This window comes from Durio zibethinus, chromosome 2 (assembly GCF_047325235.1).
Source record: "Durio zibethinus cultivar Kanyao isolate XHJ-2024 chromosome 2, ASM4732523v1, whole genome shotgun sequence".
In the NCBI taxonomy this organism is placed as follows: Eukaryota; Viridiplantae; Streptophyta; class Magnoliopsida; order Malvales; family Malvaceae; genus Durio; species Durio zibethinus.
Genome location: NC_143163.1, coordinates 466,242 through 483,467, shown reverse-complemented (window position 1 = coordinate 483,467; position 17,226 = coordinate 466,242). Strand labels below are relative to the sequence as shown.

General features: G+C 34.7%; 3 protein-coding genes, 1 long non-coding RNA gene and 1 pseudogene across 11 annotated transcripts; 4 read left to right on the top strand and 1 right to left on the bottom strand.

The window, feature by feature from the left end:
* The first annotated feature begins 628 nt into the window (after window positions 1–628).
* LOC111308157 (putative mediator of RNA polymerase II transcription subunit 19b) lies at window positions 629–3,024 on the top strand. Of its 5 annotated transcripts, none has more exons than XR_016327700.1 (5): window positions 629–831; window positions 1,477–1,766; window positions 1,990–2,191; window positions 2,340–2,399; window positions 2,556–3,024. XR_016327700.1 is itself a non-coding variant. In XM_022906465.2 (5 exons), exons 1-5 carry the CDS (start codon window positions 801–803, stop codon window positions 2,598–2,600), a joined length of 609 nt encoding a protein of 202 aa, XP_022762200.1. In that variant the 5' UTR covers window positions 629–800; the 3' UTR covers window positions 2,601–3,024. The 5 variants fall into 5 exon arrangements, 4 of the variants coding, with proteins under 4 accessions (XP_022762200.1, XP_022762197.1, XP_022762201.1 ...); XM_022906465.2 differs by having other exon boundaries at window positions 1,477–1,751; window positions 1,990–2,187; XM_022906462.2 differs by having other exon boundaries at window positions 1,990–2,187.
* Window positions 3,025–3,847: 823 nt separating this feature from the next.
* LOC111308485 (tyrosine decarboxylase-like) lies at window positions 3,848–5,865 on the bottom strand (annotated as a pseudogene).
* A 1,751-nt stretch (window positions 5,866–7,616) lies between these two features.
* Window positions 7,617–8,404, top strand: LOC149519844 (uncharacterized). Its single transcript, XR_016327697.1, has 2 exons — window positions 7,617–7,755; window positions 8,170–8,404. It is a non-coding gene; the product is annotated as an uncharacterized LOC149519844 (long non-coding RNA).
* A 1,094-nt stretch (window positions 8,405–9,498) lies between these two features.
* On the top strand, window positions 9,499–12,341 carry LOC111308539 (glycine cleavage system H protein 2, mitochondrial-like). The gene is made up of 3 exons (XM_022906914.2): window positions 9,499–9,680; window positions 11,170–11,429; window positions 11,958–12,341. Exons 1-3 carry the CDS (start codon window positions 9,614–9,616, stop codon window positions 12,084–12,086), a joined length of 456 nt encoding a protein of 151 aa, XP_022762649.1. The 5' UTR covers window positions 9,499–9,613; the 3' UTR covers window positions 12,087–12,341.
* Window positions 12,306–16,777, top strand: CPN60ALPHA2 (TCP-1/cpn60 chaperonin family protein). Of its 4 annotated transcripts, none has more exons than XM_022906912.2 (9): window positions 12,306–12,893; window positions 12,979–13,153; window positions 13,686–13,807; window positions 13,904–14,111; window positions 14,210–14,355; window positions 14,740–15,046; window positions 15,422–15,672; window positions 15,790–15,990; window positions 16,171–16,777. In XM_022906912.2, exons 1-9 carry the CDS (start codon window positions 12,837–12,839, stop codon window positions 16,456–16,458), a joined length of 1,755 nt encoding a protein of 584 aa, XP_022762647.2. In that variant the 5' UTR covers window positions 12,306–12,836; the 3' UTR covers window positions 16,459–16,777. The 4 variants fall into 4 exon arrangements, with proteins under 4 accessions (XP_022762647.2, XP_022762646.2, XP_089599906.1 ...); XM_022906911.2 differs by having other exon boundaries at window positions 12,643–12,893; window positions 12,964–13,153; XM_089743780.1 differs by lacking the exon at window positions 13,686–13,807 and having other exon boundaries at window positions 12,817–12,893; window positions 12,964–13,153.
* Window positions 16,778–17,226: the final 449 nt, after the last annotated feature.

Below are 17,226 nucleotides of genomic sequence, written 5' to 3'. Positions count from 1 at the left end.
ACTTTAAAAAGTATAATTTTTTTTAGCCTTATGTTTATAGGGTTTGTGGTGTCAAATGAAAGAATAAAGATGGATCATAACAAGGTTAAGGCAATTTTAAATGGGCCAACAGTAACATCTTTACATGATATTCCAAAGTCCATGGTGTTCAATCGAGATTCCAAGTTCTTAAGTCATTTTTGATACATTTTTTAGATGAAGCTTATTTTTTGGCATTTTTATATTATTAAAAATCAAATTTTGATAATTAAAATAAAAAATTTAATACTCTATTAACAAATCGTATAATTATTAATTTTTTTTTATAATGTATATATGTGTTAATGTCATTGCATAGCTCATTAATAATGTGCAATGTTATATATTAACAACGTATTAAATATAAATATATGTAAATTAAACTTTTTTTAATCCATAAATAGTGTGTTGCCGAAAGCATTGTAAATGGAAATATCACCCAAAAAGTAGAACATTTTAATAGCTGGATTGCATCATTATTGTCCATGACACAGTCTAGCCCAATACAGTAATGAACTTAAAACTATGGCACACTGGGCTGTCATTGAGCTTCAAATATATGGCCCAAAAACTTTAGGGTTAAATTCTTAGTGTTGGCAGTTGCAAATTCATCCTCGCAGAAAATAATCCAATTAGATTCGGTAGCGTACTGCGGTCCAACCACCCGCCCGCGAATCTGCGATCAACAGAGCCGCGAATCTCAACCGTTCAATTTGCTCCCGCGGCTTTTCTTGTTTGGTCGCGGATGAGGAAGCGTGGCTTGCAAATTTGTGATTAATGTTATGGATTTTGAAAGCAAGAAGTTTGGAAGAGGTACAGTTTCTTTTCCTTTCAAGTAATAATTTGGGATTGAAAGTTAGTGGTTCAATTTTTAGGTGAATGTTGATGATTAATTTATTTATTCAGTTATCAGTTCATGCTATCGGTTTGATTCACTGCTTTATCAGAGCTTCACGATGTGAAGGGTATCTCGTGGGGTTTGAATACAGTGATACAGTAATTTTGAGCTTCATCAAATGAAACCCTTGAGAGAAATTCTTGAGAGCTTTTTCTCAAACATATTAAATATTGCTAATTACTAATAGTACTTTGGTTTCTTTCCTTGTTTTGGGTAATTTTTTATTAATCTCTAATTCATTATCCATCATGTTTTGCATATTTCCAGAAGTTAGGAGGTATGTATTTGGGGTGTTTATCTTTCATTTAATTTTGTCCTTGATTCCAAGAGTGAAATTTTTTAGAAAAAATGAAGCAAAATTTATCATGGATTGATGTTTTCCCTTTTTGTTGTGTAGTATTGGGATGATTTGATATACATTCCCTTTCAAAATTCCTATGTGGGTTCTTTTTTATTTTTTTTTCCTCCATTTCAGTATTGTAAAATTTATGATGTGATTAGATCATATCATTGGTTTTGAGTACATTTTTGTTTGTCTAAGGCCCTTTATTCTATAACAGGGCCTAAGGAACTTGGTGGTGCTGCTGATCTCATAAACCAATTCAAACTCTGGCCGCACCATGATTTCTTTTGCAAGAGATCACTTCCTTTGTTAATATCAGAAACGAACTATCTTCGAAATGTGGTTGGAGACACAGAAATCAGGAAGGGCGAAGGTATGGAGTTGCACCAGCTTTTCCAAAATGCCTCTGATTCGAGACGGAGAAATCTACACATAGGTCATTTTGACTTGGATTTACTTGGGGAAGCCTTTCAAATGAATGAAACTGCTCAGGTTGACCTGCCTTTGGTATGGCATTTAGCTGTGTATTTCTCTATTTTTTCGTCATACCTTAGGTTTTTCTTCCCCCAGCCCCTTCTAATTTTTTTTGCCATAAAGTGTAACTTGGAGAATTAGGTACTTGTGATATAGTTTTTGCCATGTGATCTACTGAGCCACATGTGCTGCAGTGTACTGAAAATTGATATCTTTTAATATTGATGTCTATTTACCTTGATCTAATGTTTAACAGGCTGAGAAGGGGATCCCCGTAATCGTGTCTAAGTCAAGAGCTGAGTCCAAAGACAACAATAGGAAGCATAGAAAGCAAAAAGACAAAGATAAAGAGAAAGATAAAAATAAGCATAAGCATCGTCACAGTGATAAAAATAAAAACAAAATTAGACGTCTTGATTCTGATCCTGAGCATTTAAAGAAACCACAAGACAAGGTTTGTAAGTGATTTCCCTCTTCCTTACGATTTATGCTGGGTGTAACGTATATTAATTTGTTTTTTATATTATCTGTTAAAAATGTCAATTATACGGTGGTGTGGAGCATGGGCTTTAATGGTTTTTCTTTCATATGTTCATATTCTTCTAGAAAAGGAGGTATAATGTGAATGGTAATCTTTTTGATGTTCGCATACAACAAAATGGCCAGGTAAGTTATTTATTTATTTTGCCCCCTACCAAATGTTGATCGTTGGTGTATATTTTAATTGTTTGCTTCCTCTGCTTTATACGAAGCCTCTTGTTTCCTATTGTATTATCACGTAATTGGGCCGGTCATGATTTTCTTTGGTTATGTAATCCTCAGAACCCTAGAAGGATTGAGTTGGGCAAGCTAAAGATGGCCGGTTGAAAACTTGTCTTCTGAACTGAACTTCCTTAGATATTGCCTTTTGCTCTTGGAAGCATGAATCAACATTATGTACTATGATCCTCATCTCAAATATGGTAAGAAAATTGATATTGTTGATGATGCTGAGGATAGTTGTCTGTGATCTAACTGGCTGCAAGGTGAAGCAGCAAATCTTCAGTAGGAGGCCAAAACCCAAATGGAAAACCCAATTTATGAAGAATTAGTCAGATCTTGACTAATCTTTATGTTTTTCATTTTTTGTCGTATCAATTCACTTTGAGATTTTCTTTGGAATCAAGAATTTTACTGTAATTGGTGTGGCACTTGGGACATTGAGAACCTGTTATTATACTTTCAATGTAACGTCGGGAACCTGTTATCGTACATTCAATGTAAGTTATGTAGAATTTCAATTTCGTTGAAACTGTGTTTGTGTGATAACTGACATATGCAGCAACTCGAATTGGATGAATTACTGAACAAGAATATCAAAAGTCAAAAGCTGTTGATTTCATGGGCTATCAATAATGTCAAATTTGTTATTCTTTTGTGAAAAGAGAGCCGATAAATTAATTGTAGTTTTTTTTTTAGTTTTGATACGTTACTAATATAATCACTAGTCAATAATACTTTATCATTGAAACTTTTTAAGTAAAATGATAATAATAATAACAGTAAATATATTCATAATATATGTATATATATATTTATATATATTAGTTGCAAATGATGTTTATATATCTATGTCTTATTCTTACATATGTTCTAAAATAAGTCTTTTTCATATATACCATATAAAAGGAAAACATTGGAATAGTTTAAATTTTGTTCCTCATGTAAACACAATGCATATGCATCAATCATTGAGTGGTTCATCCAATCATGAAGCCATTTGTTTGCTATTTAGTTTTGTCTGTTACATGCATTGAACATTCCTGCTCCCTCTCAGAATGGCTACTGGACGAGAATGAGGAAGCTACTTCCGCTACGTTCAGCATGAAACAAAAATAATTTTCGCTACTTTTCAAAATAACAACTTCATAGTTATTTTATTTGAATTTGAATGATTAAAAATGAATATTATTTGTTTTTGCCTTGCTAGTTGTTATGAAATGGAAGACTGTATTTATTACAGATACATTTATAATAAATGAAAATGACATTGGCCTGAAGTTCGCTGTAGATTTATTGTAGAGATACGTTTGTAATCAATTAATCACATTGGCCGTCTACCCTGTAAAGCCAGAAGTTCGCTGTCGAGTTGTAATGATAAACCCTCCACCTTTCTTTCATTCTCCAACAATTCTCTTCTAACATTAGAATTTAGAAACACCTTAAACGCAAATCCATTCAAAAGGAAAAATGAAAAAATGCAGATGATCCATTTAGAGCTTTCCAAGTTAGAACCAGATTTCCAGAACGAGCTTTATTACATTAATTGCAGATATTAAGAAACCAAGAGAAAAAAAAAAATCTTACCGAAGACCGGCAAAAATAATCTTACTGATCTGCGTTGAGCATGGTATCCACCATCCCTCGCACCACCTTCCAAGCCTTAATAACATGTCTATCCTCTGTAAGAGTGGCACCAATAGCAAATCTTATCATATAGATTCCATCGAACTGAGAATGAGTCATGTATAAGCGTCCTGATGCGTTTATTGACTCTAATAATTTCCGATTAAACTTGTTTGCATGCGTCTGATCCACACTATCTTTCCCATAATATTCATTTTGAGTTTTATTACACAATGCTGATGGCAAAACCCTAAAACAGACCATAGCAAAATACCTGGGTACTACTACTTCAAACCTATTGTCGCTAGCCACAAACTCTTCGCAAAGTTTTGCCATTTTAACGTGGCTTCTTAGAAAGTTTCTAAGATTCGCCACACCATAACTTCTCAGTACAAGCCAAAGTTTCATAGCTCGAAACCTTCTACTGAGAGTTGTCTGCCAATCTTTGTATTCTACCACTTGTTTCAAATCACTAGCTTTATTTCGCAGGAATTCTGGATTTATTGAGAGAGATTTTATAAGACTACTTGGATCCTTCCCGAAGACAACAGCAGTCCAAAGTGGTGAACAACCATTTATGAGCATTAAGACTGAAAGAATTTGCACCTTCTACGCCATTGATAAAATGTCGAAACACAGGGCAAATACAGGCACTTGCCGCATAAGCAGCATCAACATGAACCCACATTCCATATTTTTTGGCCACATCACATAGCAGCCCCAATGGATCAACAGCAGTGGTTGATGTTGTCCCTATTGTTGCACAGAGATAGAGTGGAACTAATCCAGCTTTTTAGTCCAAGCTGATTGCAATCTGTAATGATTCTGGTGACAAACCAAATGACGTTGATTTTGTTGTCTTGATGGCTCGAAAGTTCTTAGGGTTGATACTGGTAATTTTTGCTGCCTTTGCTAGAGCACTATGTGTTTGGTCTGACCCATACACAAATAATTTCCCAACGTTCTCCCTCCCAATTTTGCTCAACATTTCATCTCTTGCGGCTGTTAGTGTACACAAAAGGGCCTCGCAGGTAGTTCCCTGTATCACACCCCCTACATCGCCGGAGAACGGGAAAGTTTGAGGAAGCTGAAATATTAGTCCAAGCCAATCCATGACTATGGATTCTAGCTCGGTCGCAGCTGGTGATGTTATCCAATTGAATCCCACCGCATTGAAACCGGCGCTAAGAACTTCTCCAAGGAAGCCAGCAATGCTGCCACTCGAAGGAAATTATGCAAGATAGTTAGGACTTTGCCAGTGTGTTATACCAGGGATGATATGTTGCTGAACATCTTGAAGGATTGCTTCCACGGGTTCTGCATTGTATGGTGCGGACATTGGCAAGATTTTTCCAAGGTAGCCCGGTTCAACTTGACTGAGAACGAGGTATTTCTCAATGTTTTGGTAATAATCAGCTAGGAAATCTATGATCATGTGACCTTGCCTTCTGAATTCCTCAGGATTTAGGGGGTTAACATTGTTTGTAGAACAGCTCCGGAGCTCATGATCACTTATAGATGCAAGGCCGGCCATTGAAACTGAAATAAACTTTGTCTCTCTTATGAAGTATGAGGCTTCTGGCTTCCTTGCTGCTGCATGCAGATATTGAAATCACTCATAGTGCAATCATATTTCTTGGTAATTATTTTCAGTCTTCAATGCACGATAACATTTCGTGTCGGCTTTCAGGCAATTTGCTTCATTATTTTATCATATTTGGCGTCGGCAATGTGTGTCATGATCAGCAGAAATGGACAATTTGCTTTGTTATTTTATCTTTCTTGTGAAATTTTTTGCTAAAATTGATTAGATAAAAAATAAAATTAAAAATTAAAATCGAATCTTATTATATAAAATTTTAAAAAATTAATAAATTTTGATAAAATTTTAAGCATCGAATAAATTCTGATGAAATTTAACAAACATTTAAAATAATTTTTCATATTATTATATATATTTTGGTCAAGAGGTAAAAGTCACTGAATAAAATCGTATGCGGAAGACAATTACAAGTGCTGCCTTTCGCATTCAAGATCTTGTACCTTCACAGCAGACAAGATCTATATAGTTTGGCAAGTGGCCGGTCGTACGTCTTGATGATCAAGGCTGGCATTGCATATCTAAAGAAAATCAATTACTTAATTGCTTTATATTTGTCATACTGTAATTAATTGCGGGGTCGAATAGTAAGGCATAATTATTTGAGTTTGGTAATTTCAAATAGAAGAGGTAAATTATGTTGGATATCTATCAACTATATACATTGATATTTATGTGATATACCGATTATTTTGTTATTTATGCGATGTAGAAATTATTTTTATTTGTTTAAATGTATAAAAACATATATTAATATTATTTGTTTTTTACATGTTTAAAATATATGTAAAATGTATATAATATAATTAAGTTATCAAATCATAATAAAAATTAAAATTTTTAAATAAAAAAATTGATGAATTTCAAAACATAATATAAATAATATTTGAAGGAGAAAAAAATCCAAAAGATATTATAAATAATATTATTAAATACACTAACAAAATATTAAAATAAAAACTAAAAATTTTATTATTTCAAATTAACTTTTTTCAAAATTTGAAGAATTTTGAAAAGAAAAAATATGAAAAAAAAATATATAGAAAGAATATATGTTCCCTCCATTTAGAATAAAAAAAGTCTTTTCTCTCTAACCTTTAAGATAATTTTGATAATTTTTAATATAATTATCGTCACTTTTATAAATTTGAAATAATTCATTTTTTAATAAATAATTGTCTGTATGTGATGAATAATTAAATTTGGATTTATACAATGTTTTAAATATACAACAATTAAAAAAGTATTATATAAAATAGTTACGTAATGTTAATTTATTGGAGAATGAAAATCGTGATCTGCTAACTTAATCATTGAATTATTTATATTAATTTCTTAAATTTAACAGTCAAAATACTCATAATAATTTGTTCAACTATATATTAGTTTTTGATAAAAAAATTATCATCTTCATACTTATTATTTTTGTGTTGTGTGGTATGAAATTATTGAAATTAAAAACTAAAAAAATTAATATATTAAAAGAAATCTAAATGAAAAAGCCATCTAATATATAATTTTACCAAAAAAAGAAGAAAGTATCTAATTACATATTGTATATATTATATTATATCATAAAAGTGCAAAATAAGTGTGGCATAAATTAGGAAAAAGAAAACCTCGCAACTGGGTTTGAACAGCAGTGGTGAACCCATATCTCTAAGCCCATATAGCATCCTTAATGCTTGAGTGGAGGCCATTCAAGCTTGAAATGGGATTTAATTGTGGGTTTTGGGCCGGCTAAGTTATTCTTAGTGGGCTATTTGCAGCTCCGCAGTGGTTTTCGGTACCTGCAAATCCCGAAGCCCCAAACCCCAGAATCCGGAGCACGAAAAACCCTACCCCTGAAAACTGAGAGGAAGGAAAAATGAGAGGGAAATTATTTGCTCTTCGCCAGGCTTTCAACTTCCGTCCGATTTCTTCTTCTGCTTCAATTAAACTTTTTGAAATTATGGGTTTATGTTTTTTTGAATAAATTTGGACGTTTTCAGATGGCTGCGAACCAGATATTAGTACATTCATTGTACTAAGGTTATGGTAATCCTACTTTCATAAGCCTGATCTCCTAGAAGTCTAATTTAATCTATACTTGTTACTAGCAACACTCACTTCATTATCAACTTTCCTATGTGATCAGCAAAAAAGAGTTCATATCATCGCTTACTCGACTTTCTTGTGTTTTAGGCACTAGATGAAGAACATGATGAGGCTTAAGACAATAGGCAGCTTTGCTTAAGCAAGTAATTTCTGTTGTTTATTTAGTGATGTGAAAGACTCAATCACCCAATTTTATTTTTTTTTTTCATTTTGCTTGTCTGCTAGATTGTCATAGTTGAATGGGGGTTTATTGTTGCATGTGGGTTGAATGCTAAGGGGAAATTCCCATGCTATATGTGCTATAAGGTTTTGATTGCTGGATGGTTATTTTCGCTCCCTTGTCTTGTTTTCCAGGAAGAGAAGGGTGATTCCAGAGAGTGGATTAATGGAAATTGATGCTTGATTTGATGGGGCCTTTTTCCAGCAATCAAAGAAGGAAGAAAATGGTTTTAAGGTCTCTTTTGTTAAATGATTGTAGGATTTTGTTTGGTCAGTTGTTGGCCTCCATTATTATCCTGAAAAGTTAGTATGTTTTTAGTCATCCATGCAGGTTGATTTTGCAATAAAATTGTTAAATTGATATCTCAAATTCCAAAATGTGGAATGCATCTTGACACGATGCTGCTACAAAAGAAAGAAAATGTTTTTGTGATTGTTACAAGTGTTAGGACATGTTGCTGTTTGTATATAATCATTATTCATTAGTACTTTATCTTGCTTGGAACATGATCAATTTGGGCGATGAAGATTTATAAGACCCTACTGACCACTGTTTTTTTTTTTTTTTTCAGTCTCCATTGGAAATTTTGTTGAAAAAATGTGCTTTGATGTTTAAAAAAAACAGTAGTGCTACAATCATTGTGCTGAGTAGTTTCAATTGGATGACAGGCTTGAACCCGTCTTTCAAGCCCAAACCCTAGTCTGAATGTTCGACTTACAATCCATTTGGGCTTTGATTGAAACACAGGGATGGATGGGCAGCGGCTAAAATAAAAGGATGAACCATGAAATAATTTTTTTTTTCTTTTTGAAATAAAGCAAAATGTAGTATTATTTCTTAAGAAGGGTAAAAAAGCGACATAATACATAGTATTAAGGATATAAGATCGACACAAATGGCGCAAAGCAACAAAAGAAATTGGTTGGAGTTGGCCATGTCGAATATAATTGTTTAATTGAAAGTCCAAGTTCTCGTTGGAACTCGGTGAGAAGCAAAAAGCAACAAATGAAGTCTTCAAGGTTGAGCCAGAAGGTAGCCAAAGCCCAAAGCCAGCTCTCTTTCAGTCTCACCAGTCACCAACATCCCTCTTAAACTAAAACAAATGGGGTTTTGTTGACACATTGACTTGCCACCATCCATGTCTATGAGACTTTATGCCCCCTTTTCTTTGTTTCCAATTTTCGTCCATAATCCCACTGTTCCGTATTTATTGGCTAAGCCTAGGTATTTTTGTATGATGTGATTAAACTTATAGTTTTATTTTTAGTTGAATTTAAATATTTATTTAAATAAAATTTTATTAAAATATTTTATAATTTTATAATAATAATAATAATAATTATTATTATTATTATTTTTAATCTCACTAAAATTAATAGTTATTTGTCAAATAAATAAAAAATTGCTTAATCACGCCCTTTCCTACAGAAAAAAAAAATTAAAATAAAAGGAAAATACACTCACCAACCACAGCAAAAACATAAACGAAACAAACTCTTCTGGTTGCATTGAAACACAAGACAACTCTGCTGCAAGTGTTAAGGGTTGTCGAGATTTACATTAGAAAAGGCTTCAAGAATGTTGTGGGCTTCAAGGGCGGCTTCTTACCTCAGGATCTCTGCGTTCCATAGAGGGTTTTCCACTGGTAACCCGTTACCCCCACTAACTTTTCTTCTCTCTCTTGATAGTTTTCATGGTTTCTTATGTATGATCATGAGGATACTGTCATATTGATACAGGAAAATGGCTTTGGGTGTTGCTGGAAATTGAGATCTCATTTCTTTGATTGATATAAGGCTTTACCTTTAAAAAAAAAAAAGAAAAAAGATTTGATTTATGTGACCGTTGTCCTTTTATTTTGCTAATACGTAGTGTTAAGAGCTTTTGGATTTCTGTTTTGCTACAGGTATATACATGTCACAAATTTCCGTAATCTAGGATCTTGTTTCTGATCAATGCTGTGCTGTCATTGATTCAGAGCCATTTAACTTTTCTTTCAATTTTGATTTTACAAAACATCTTAAAGATTAAGAAAGGAGCCTAAAGACTTCCCATTTTTGTTCTCTATACAGTATTTTACAGTTAAAAACATGTTTAGTGCTTGACACTAGAGCATTAGGAGTGATGGTGATCTGGTGGTGATGACATCGGTGAAAAGTTGGAGGGGATGGTGACAACTGGCAACTGTTGGTGCAGCGGTGATTGTGCGTTGCCCATGAAAATAATTATGTTTGAGTTTTGCCTGATTGTTCCTTTATTTGGACAAGAAAAAAAAAAAGTCAAGAAGCCAGGAAATAGCAGTGCAACCAACTGAAACTCACCTTATATGAACTATTTCCATTAACCACCTCCCTCTTTTGTACAGTCCTCGTTTCTTAATATCAGCGGTTGGCGTGTCAGAACAAATAGAACTGAGAGCGACGGTTCGGATAGCTGCCCATTTGGATTTAGGGGAAGCACCAATTGACTGCAACTGATTAATGGGATGTAATATATGTAGACCAGACTGTTTATTAATCCCTCATATTCATTATGATTCCTCATGCTATGCAGTCCAATTGTCATGAGGGGCACTCTGTTGTTAAACAGAATCAAGCAATAGTCTTGGATGTCTGCCTACTGATATGTATTGTTAACTGTATCAGAATTTGCAATAGCATATTAGCAGAAATTGAAAGGATGTGAAACTTTATAGATTCTTGGCATGCTTATGTTCTCAACCTGTGGTGGGTATCTTATTGTTATCTTACAGTTCATTGGTGATGTTTCTGTATCATTGAGTTTTACATCTGGAATTAAAATTAGCAGTATGTAACTGTGTTCACTATGATATAACTTCAAACTTTGCTCTTCCTTTGTCCTTGAAAGTGACAAGAAAGCACCCAAGAGCACAACACCTTAATGGAGGAATTTTGTTAAAGTACATGATGAATATCACTATCATATTACTGTAGGCATGTTCTAATGCCCATGATGCCTGTATGTGAAATGGATATCAATTCTTTTGATCCCTTGATCAACTGCAATTTGTGGTATTATTTGTGTCTAGAGTTGCAACTACTTCATCTATTTCCCCTGTCACAGCTTGTTGTTTGTGTTACTGCAGCTAATACATCTCTTCCATGTTCCTGCAGTTTTAAAGGATCTGAAATATGCCGATTCTCATGAGTGGGTGAAGGTTAATGGTAACTCTGCCACAATTGGTATAACTGATCATGCTCAAGATCATTTAGGTGATGTTGTGTACGTTGAATTACCTGAAGTGGGAGCTGCTGTAAAGCAGGGTGACAGTTTTGGAGCTGTTGAAAGTGTCAAGGCTACTAGTGATGTTAATTCTCCTGTCTCAGGGAAAGTGGTTGAAGTTAATGAAGAGCTCAACAACTCTCCCGCTCTGGTATCACTTCTATCCTATCTGAGACTATTTCTTTCATATCTTTTCTTAGGATTTGCAATCAATTATACTAATTGGGCAAGTGTGCCTTCTGAACTGGGTTGGTGCTTTTCATTGAATGTAAGTTTCCTCCCCTACGTGTGTGTATATGTGCATTCACCTTTGTGCTTGTGTTTTCACCATAATGGCCATGTTCTTCCATACATCAATGTCTCAGAAGTTAATTTTTCTGTTTCTTTAGGATGTTAGTACCCAACATTTCGTTTATCTTGATCCTGAATGCTACTACTGGTCCAAGTCTTCATTGTTAAGACATCCCAGGTCTTATTCGTTTTTTTGCTTTTTAATTGAGCTTAGCTACCTTTAAGTGCCTCAGGTCAATATGTTTCATTGATTAGCTGGCTATGAGCTACAGTCTTCAAAGATCATTTGGATTTTTAAAGTGTCTTTTAATTGCTTTATTGCCCTTCATTTCAGTAATATACTATTCACTTTTGCTTATGTTGGCAATCTTTGTTCCTGACAATTTAGGTTAACTCAAGTCCATATGAGAATGGATGGATTATAAAGGTTGAGATGAATGATGCCGGGGAGTTGAAAAAGTTGATGGACTCAGATCAATACTCCAAGTTCTGCGAGGAAGAAGATTCAAAGCACTGAGACGAGATGCCCTGGCCATGTTGGATCTCGAGGCATTCTGCCGAGAAGGATGCTATGAAAAGAGAAATAATAGCTATATCCGGGAAGCCGACTGGTTGAAAATGTAGCTTTCTTTTTGATGTTTCTATCAGACCATGTAGTTTCATGTCCCCCTATCTTGGGTTTTGATTTGGTTTCGTGTTTGTTTAAGATAGTTCAAGGAATAATGATTTGGATTTTCCTAATGGAAATGATGCTGGTAAGCATTTGAAACAATTCAAGAATGATTCAGGTTGATGTTCTGCATGTATCCACCAACCACGGGCTTGACTCTTTGCCTTGAAAATGTTGCGATGGTCATTGCCCATGGTCGCTACGGAGCAGCACAAGGCAATGTTACAATAATAATGCACAATCATTTCTTCTAATAAACGATATCGAAAGGTTTCTCTTAATGTATTAAATTAATTAGTTAAATTTACATAATAGGGTATAATGAAACCTTTTTTCTTCCTTGCATTATAAATTTCCCTTCATTATTAAGCTTTTCCAAAATTTTTAATTTTGCCATGACTAGAATAAGCCTATGACGGGAATATTTGTGAATGGACTCGTTGTTGGACTCACCCGAGTGGCCGAGTCGTAATCGCCATTAGCCCATTTACGTTAAACCCTTTTTAAAGCCTCTCAAGTTTCAACTTTCAGTTCAGGACTCAATCTAAAACTCTGAAACCTCGAAGCCCACGAAACATTCTTGAAAGTTGAAGGGATATGTCCGTCTCATCTTTACGTTCGCTAATCCCTCAATTTGCTTTCTTCTCTGGGACTGTAAGTATCTCTCTCTATCTGTAGTTATGTCTGTTCTTTGTTCTACGCATGTTTAATTTCAATGAAGAAGTGGGTACCGTTGCAGAACGTTGATGGGAGTCGAAGAGCAAGTGGGCTGTTAAGAAAACCGCTGATAGTTAGGAGTTTGATGGTGAGAGCTGGTCCAAAGAGGATATCTTTCGGGAGAGATTGCAGAGAGGCATTACAAGCTGGGATTGATAAGTTAGCTGATGCTGTTTCTGTCACCTTGGGTCCTAGAGGTAAACTTGGCTAGCTTTTCTTGCTTTTCTTTTTTCTTCAATTGGCTACTCTCCTTTCTTTCCAATTTTGTTGAGTTATAGTTGCCTTGGATGAGCTGAGAATTCAAAGTTGGATTACAAGGATTTTGGGAGTTTTAATTACATTATCAGAGAGAATGTTGGGGTTAAAGGGCGCTTAAAGATGGAATCTTTTACCCTTCTCGTAATGCTCAGATACCTTTGTTTGTGTAAATATGTCTTATTTACTTGTTAACTTGTCTTAAATGAATGTTGACCTGAGACTTGTCTCATATGTCCTATAGGCACCTCAAGCTTACATGCAGGTGCCCAAAGTGCTCCCTTTAGCATTAAGCCTTTATGCCCTTTGGGTTATAAGACAAGAAGTGCTATATTTGACACTGCCATATGATTCAGAATGAAATGAAGAGATAATTTATTTTTACTTGTTGGATGTGAAATTTCAGTGTTCATTAACATGAACATACTGCATACTTAATATGAGTTCCTAATCTATTTTAGTTGAACCATGCAGGACGTAATGTTGTTCTTTTTGAGTCTGATAAACTGAAAGTAGTTAATGATGGTGTCACCATTGCTCGAGCTATAGAGCTTTCTGATACAATTGAGAATACAGGAGCAATGCTAATACAAGAGGTCATTCATGATTGCCAGATTTCCTCCCACGCTTGCATTGCTTATTTTGGGAAATAAACAATCAGAAATATGTAAGTTTTATGTGCCTCGATGCAGGTCGCAGGTAAAATGAATGATTTGGCTGGTGATGGTACTACCACTGCAATCATTTTAGCTCGAGCCATGATCAAGTTTGGATTGTTGGCAGTTTCTTTTGGAGCTAATCCTGTTTCAGTGAAAAGGGGTATGGATAAGGCTGTGAAAGAATTGATTAGGGTCCTGAAGAAGAAAAGTTTGCCTGTGAAAGGGAGGGAGGATATAAAAGGTTGTTATTATTTTTCACATGGATTTGCTCAATGACTTGTATCATATTTTTTTTGGAAACATTGATAATTTGGAACTCTTCCTTTTTTTTTTTCACAGCTGTGGCTTCAATCTCTGCTGGTAATGATGAATTTATTGGGAACTTGATTGCTGAAGCCATAGACAAGATTGGCCCCGATGGAGTGATTTCTATTGAGTCATCCTCATCATCTGAAACCTCTGTGATAATTGAAGAAGGAATGAAGGTGGTAAAGCTGACTCCTTCTCACCAGTACTTTATAAGTGTCTAAAAGAAAACATTCATTTGTGCATAACGTCACATTAGATTTTTGCTAAAATTGAAATTTTAATTTAGTCTTAAGTTAGAAATGTTAAGCTTTCATATTTAGATTTACATTCAGTTTAGTCCGTGTCTCGGTAGAAACTGTAAATCCTTTAAACGAGTAAACAGATAAATCATAAAATTCTTTGGAAATTTAAACGCATGTAGCAGAATTCCTAATTTATAATCTAAATTCTTAGAATCTCATGACTGAATTTATTAAGATGATTGAACATTTGCCCATTGCCGTGCTTTTGGAATTCTTTTAACTTTTTATTTGATTAGATTTAATATTTGCTTTCTGCAGATTGACAAGGGATATATGTCACCACAGTTCATTACAAATCAGGAAAAATCTATTGTGGAGTTTGACAATGCTAAAGTCCTTGTAACTGATAAAAAGATTTCAGATGTCAAAGAAATTGTTCCTTTACTAGAAAAGACCATGCAACTGAGTGTCCCTCTGCTAGTCTTTGCTGAGGATATCTCAATGAAAGTGCTGAAAACACTAGTTTTGAACAAAATGCAAGGTTTAATTAATGTTGCTGTTGTCAAATGTCCAGGACTAATGGAAGCAAAGAAAGCCCTGTTGCAAGATATTGCCCTTATGACAGGTTAAATTGCTTTATACAATCAAACTTGTCACATGTCTTCTTTATATAATTCCAATGATGATCATCTGTGTCTTCTTTGATAAAAAAATTTAATCTAACAAGAGGTCTTGGTGTAAAATAGTTGTTTAAACTCATTTGGGTACAGTGTTGTGTTTTGCATACTATTTTTCTCATTTCATTATTATAATGTGTAATTTAGATGTTGAATTCCCCTAAATCTCTCCGGTGCCTCATTTTATCATCTGAAAGTGTGAATGCCTCTTTTAATATGCTCATGATTCATGAAGATTGTTTTATATGCATCACAATATGACAAGTTTCTTCTTGCATTCAGTTTTATATGCTGGCAAACTGACATCATTTCTACATCATTAGGAGCGGATTTTCTTTCTGGAGATTTGGGTATGACGCTTGCTGATGCAACTTCTGATCAGCTTGGGGTTGTACGAAAAGTGACAATAACAAGTAAATCCACAACCATAGTTGCAGATCCTTCTACTAAAGATGAAATCCAGGCAAGAATTATGCAGATCAAGAAGGATCTAGCTGAGACTGATAATGCATACTTGTCAAGAAAGCTCTCAGAAAGAATTGCTAAACTCTCTGGTGGTGTGGCAATCATTAAGGTTTGCAACCATGAAACATAAGCATACGCTGAGATTGAAAGGCAGAACTGAATGTTTTACCATCCCCATGTCCCTTTCTGCTTCAAATTGGTTAAACAATATGCATCACAACTGTAGGTAGGAGCACATACTGAGATGGAACTTGAAGATCGTAAACTAAGAATTGAAGATGCAAAGAACGCCACATTTGCTGCCTTAGATGAAGGGATAGTACCTGGTGGTGGTGCAACTTATATACATCTCTCAGAGAAGATTCACTCAATAAAGAATTCTATGAAAGACTTGGATGAACAGATTGGTGCTGATATTGTAGCAAAGGTACATGTCTGATTCCTTGAGATAACCATGTGCTGGACTCAACTGTCTGTTTATATGTATTGTAGGTCTTTTAGTGTATTGTTATTTTCCTTCTTCTGTTTAGTGTCATTAGATTACTCATTGCTTATTTGTATTGGTTATGAAGGATTAAATTTTAACATTTTGTTTGATCAACTGCAGGCACTCCTTGCACCTTCAAAAGTAATTGCAACTAATGCAGGTGTTGATGGAGAAGTTGTAGTGGAGAAGACTCGAACGACTGAATGGCAAATTGGTTATAATGCAATGTCCGGAAGATATGAAGATCTCATCAATGCTGGAGTTGTAGATCCTTGTCGAGTTTTAAGGTGTGCCCTACAAAGTGCTGTCTCTGTTGCTGGGATAGTTCTAACTACTCAAGCTATAATGGTGGAGAAAAGGAAGAAGCCCAAGCCACTTTACCCTTACCTCCCAGGAATAACTCCTTAACCTTTTTAACTACTATTTCCATTTTCCACAAGTGCAGGGACTTGTGAATGTAATAGTAACAGTTCAAAATCCTTAATATTATTGAGCAATGATGCCTTGCCCACCACCATTAACACTGCTGCTGCATCATTAGGACCACCGGCCACCATCAACATTATCACCACTTCGTTATCATTTGCCAAACAATTTTCATCGTTACCGTTGCTAATGTTTTGATGAACTCACCAACAAGCTATTACCTATTTGTGATCAAGTTGATGTCTGAAACCATGTGATTTTATTATTGGATTTACAAATCTTTGAATGGGGGTTTAGTGTCCTCGACCAGCTGCACCTTCTCCATCAAATATGCTCTATTTTTTTTTTTTTTTCCATTTCTGACGCCAATAATGAGTTTCGGTGACATCACCCAGACCCAGAAGATCAATGATATGTTTCATATAACATGCTACCATATCGTTGGTAAATGAGTCTTTTACCTACCATTTGGTGAACTCTACATAGGACTTTCCTTTTCCTTTCCTCTTCAATGAATCTGTTGAAAATCACATGCCAAAATGTGAGCAAAGCAGACCCCATTTTCTCTTCCGGTTTAGATTAGCCTCCTCCTTTCTTGGTTCAAGACTAACCACTCCCAGAAACACAGGCAAATAGAATGGAATATAAAGATAAATCTTGTTTTGGGAAACACCAATGGAAATCTATAGCCAATACTTGAACAAATTCTATTGGTAAAAGCAGTCCATCAAAAATAACGTCTTTATCACA

Excerpts from the sequence above, each read along its gene's own strand:
- LOC111308157 (XM_022906462.2), top strand. The coding sequence starts at position 801 with ATGGATTTTGAAAGCAAGAAGTTTGGAAGAG. Across the intron at positions 1,767-1,989 it reads CTCAGGTTGACCTGCCTTTG|GCTGAGAAGGGGATCCCCGT; the intron begins GTATGGCATTTA and ends AATGTTTAACAG. Across the intron at positions 2,188-2,339 it reads TAAAGAAACCACAAGACAAG|AAAAGGAGGTATAATGTGAA; the intron begins GTTTGTAAGTGA and ends ATATTCTTCTAG.
- CPN60ALPHA2 (XM_022906911.2), top strand. The coding sequence starts at position 12,837 with ATGTCCGTCTCATCTTTACGTTCGCTAATCCCTCAATTTGCTTTCTTC. Across the intron at positions 12,894-12,963 it reads TTGCTTTCTTCTCTGGGACT|TGGGTACCGTTGCAGAACGT; the intron begins GTAAGTATCTCT and ends TCAATGAAGAAG. Across the intron at positions 13,808-13,903 it reads GAGCAATGCTAATACAAGAG|GTCGCAGGTAAAATGAATGA; the intron begins GTCATTCATGAT and ends GCCTCGATGCAG.
- LOC111308539 (XM_022906914.2), top strand. The coding sequence starts at position 9,614 with ATGTTGTGGGCTTCAAGGGCGGCTTCTTACCTCAGGATCTCTGCGTTC. Across the intron at positions 9,681-11,169 it reads CCATAGAGGGTTTTCCACTG|TTTTAAAGGATCTGAAATAT; the intron begins GTAACCCGTTAC and ends ATGTTCCTGCAG. Across the intron at positions 11,430-11,957 it reads TCAACAACTCTCCCGCTCTG|GTTAACTCAAGTCCATATGA; the intron begins GTATCACTTCTA and ends CTGACAATTTAG.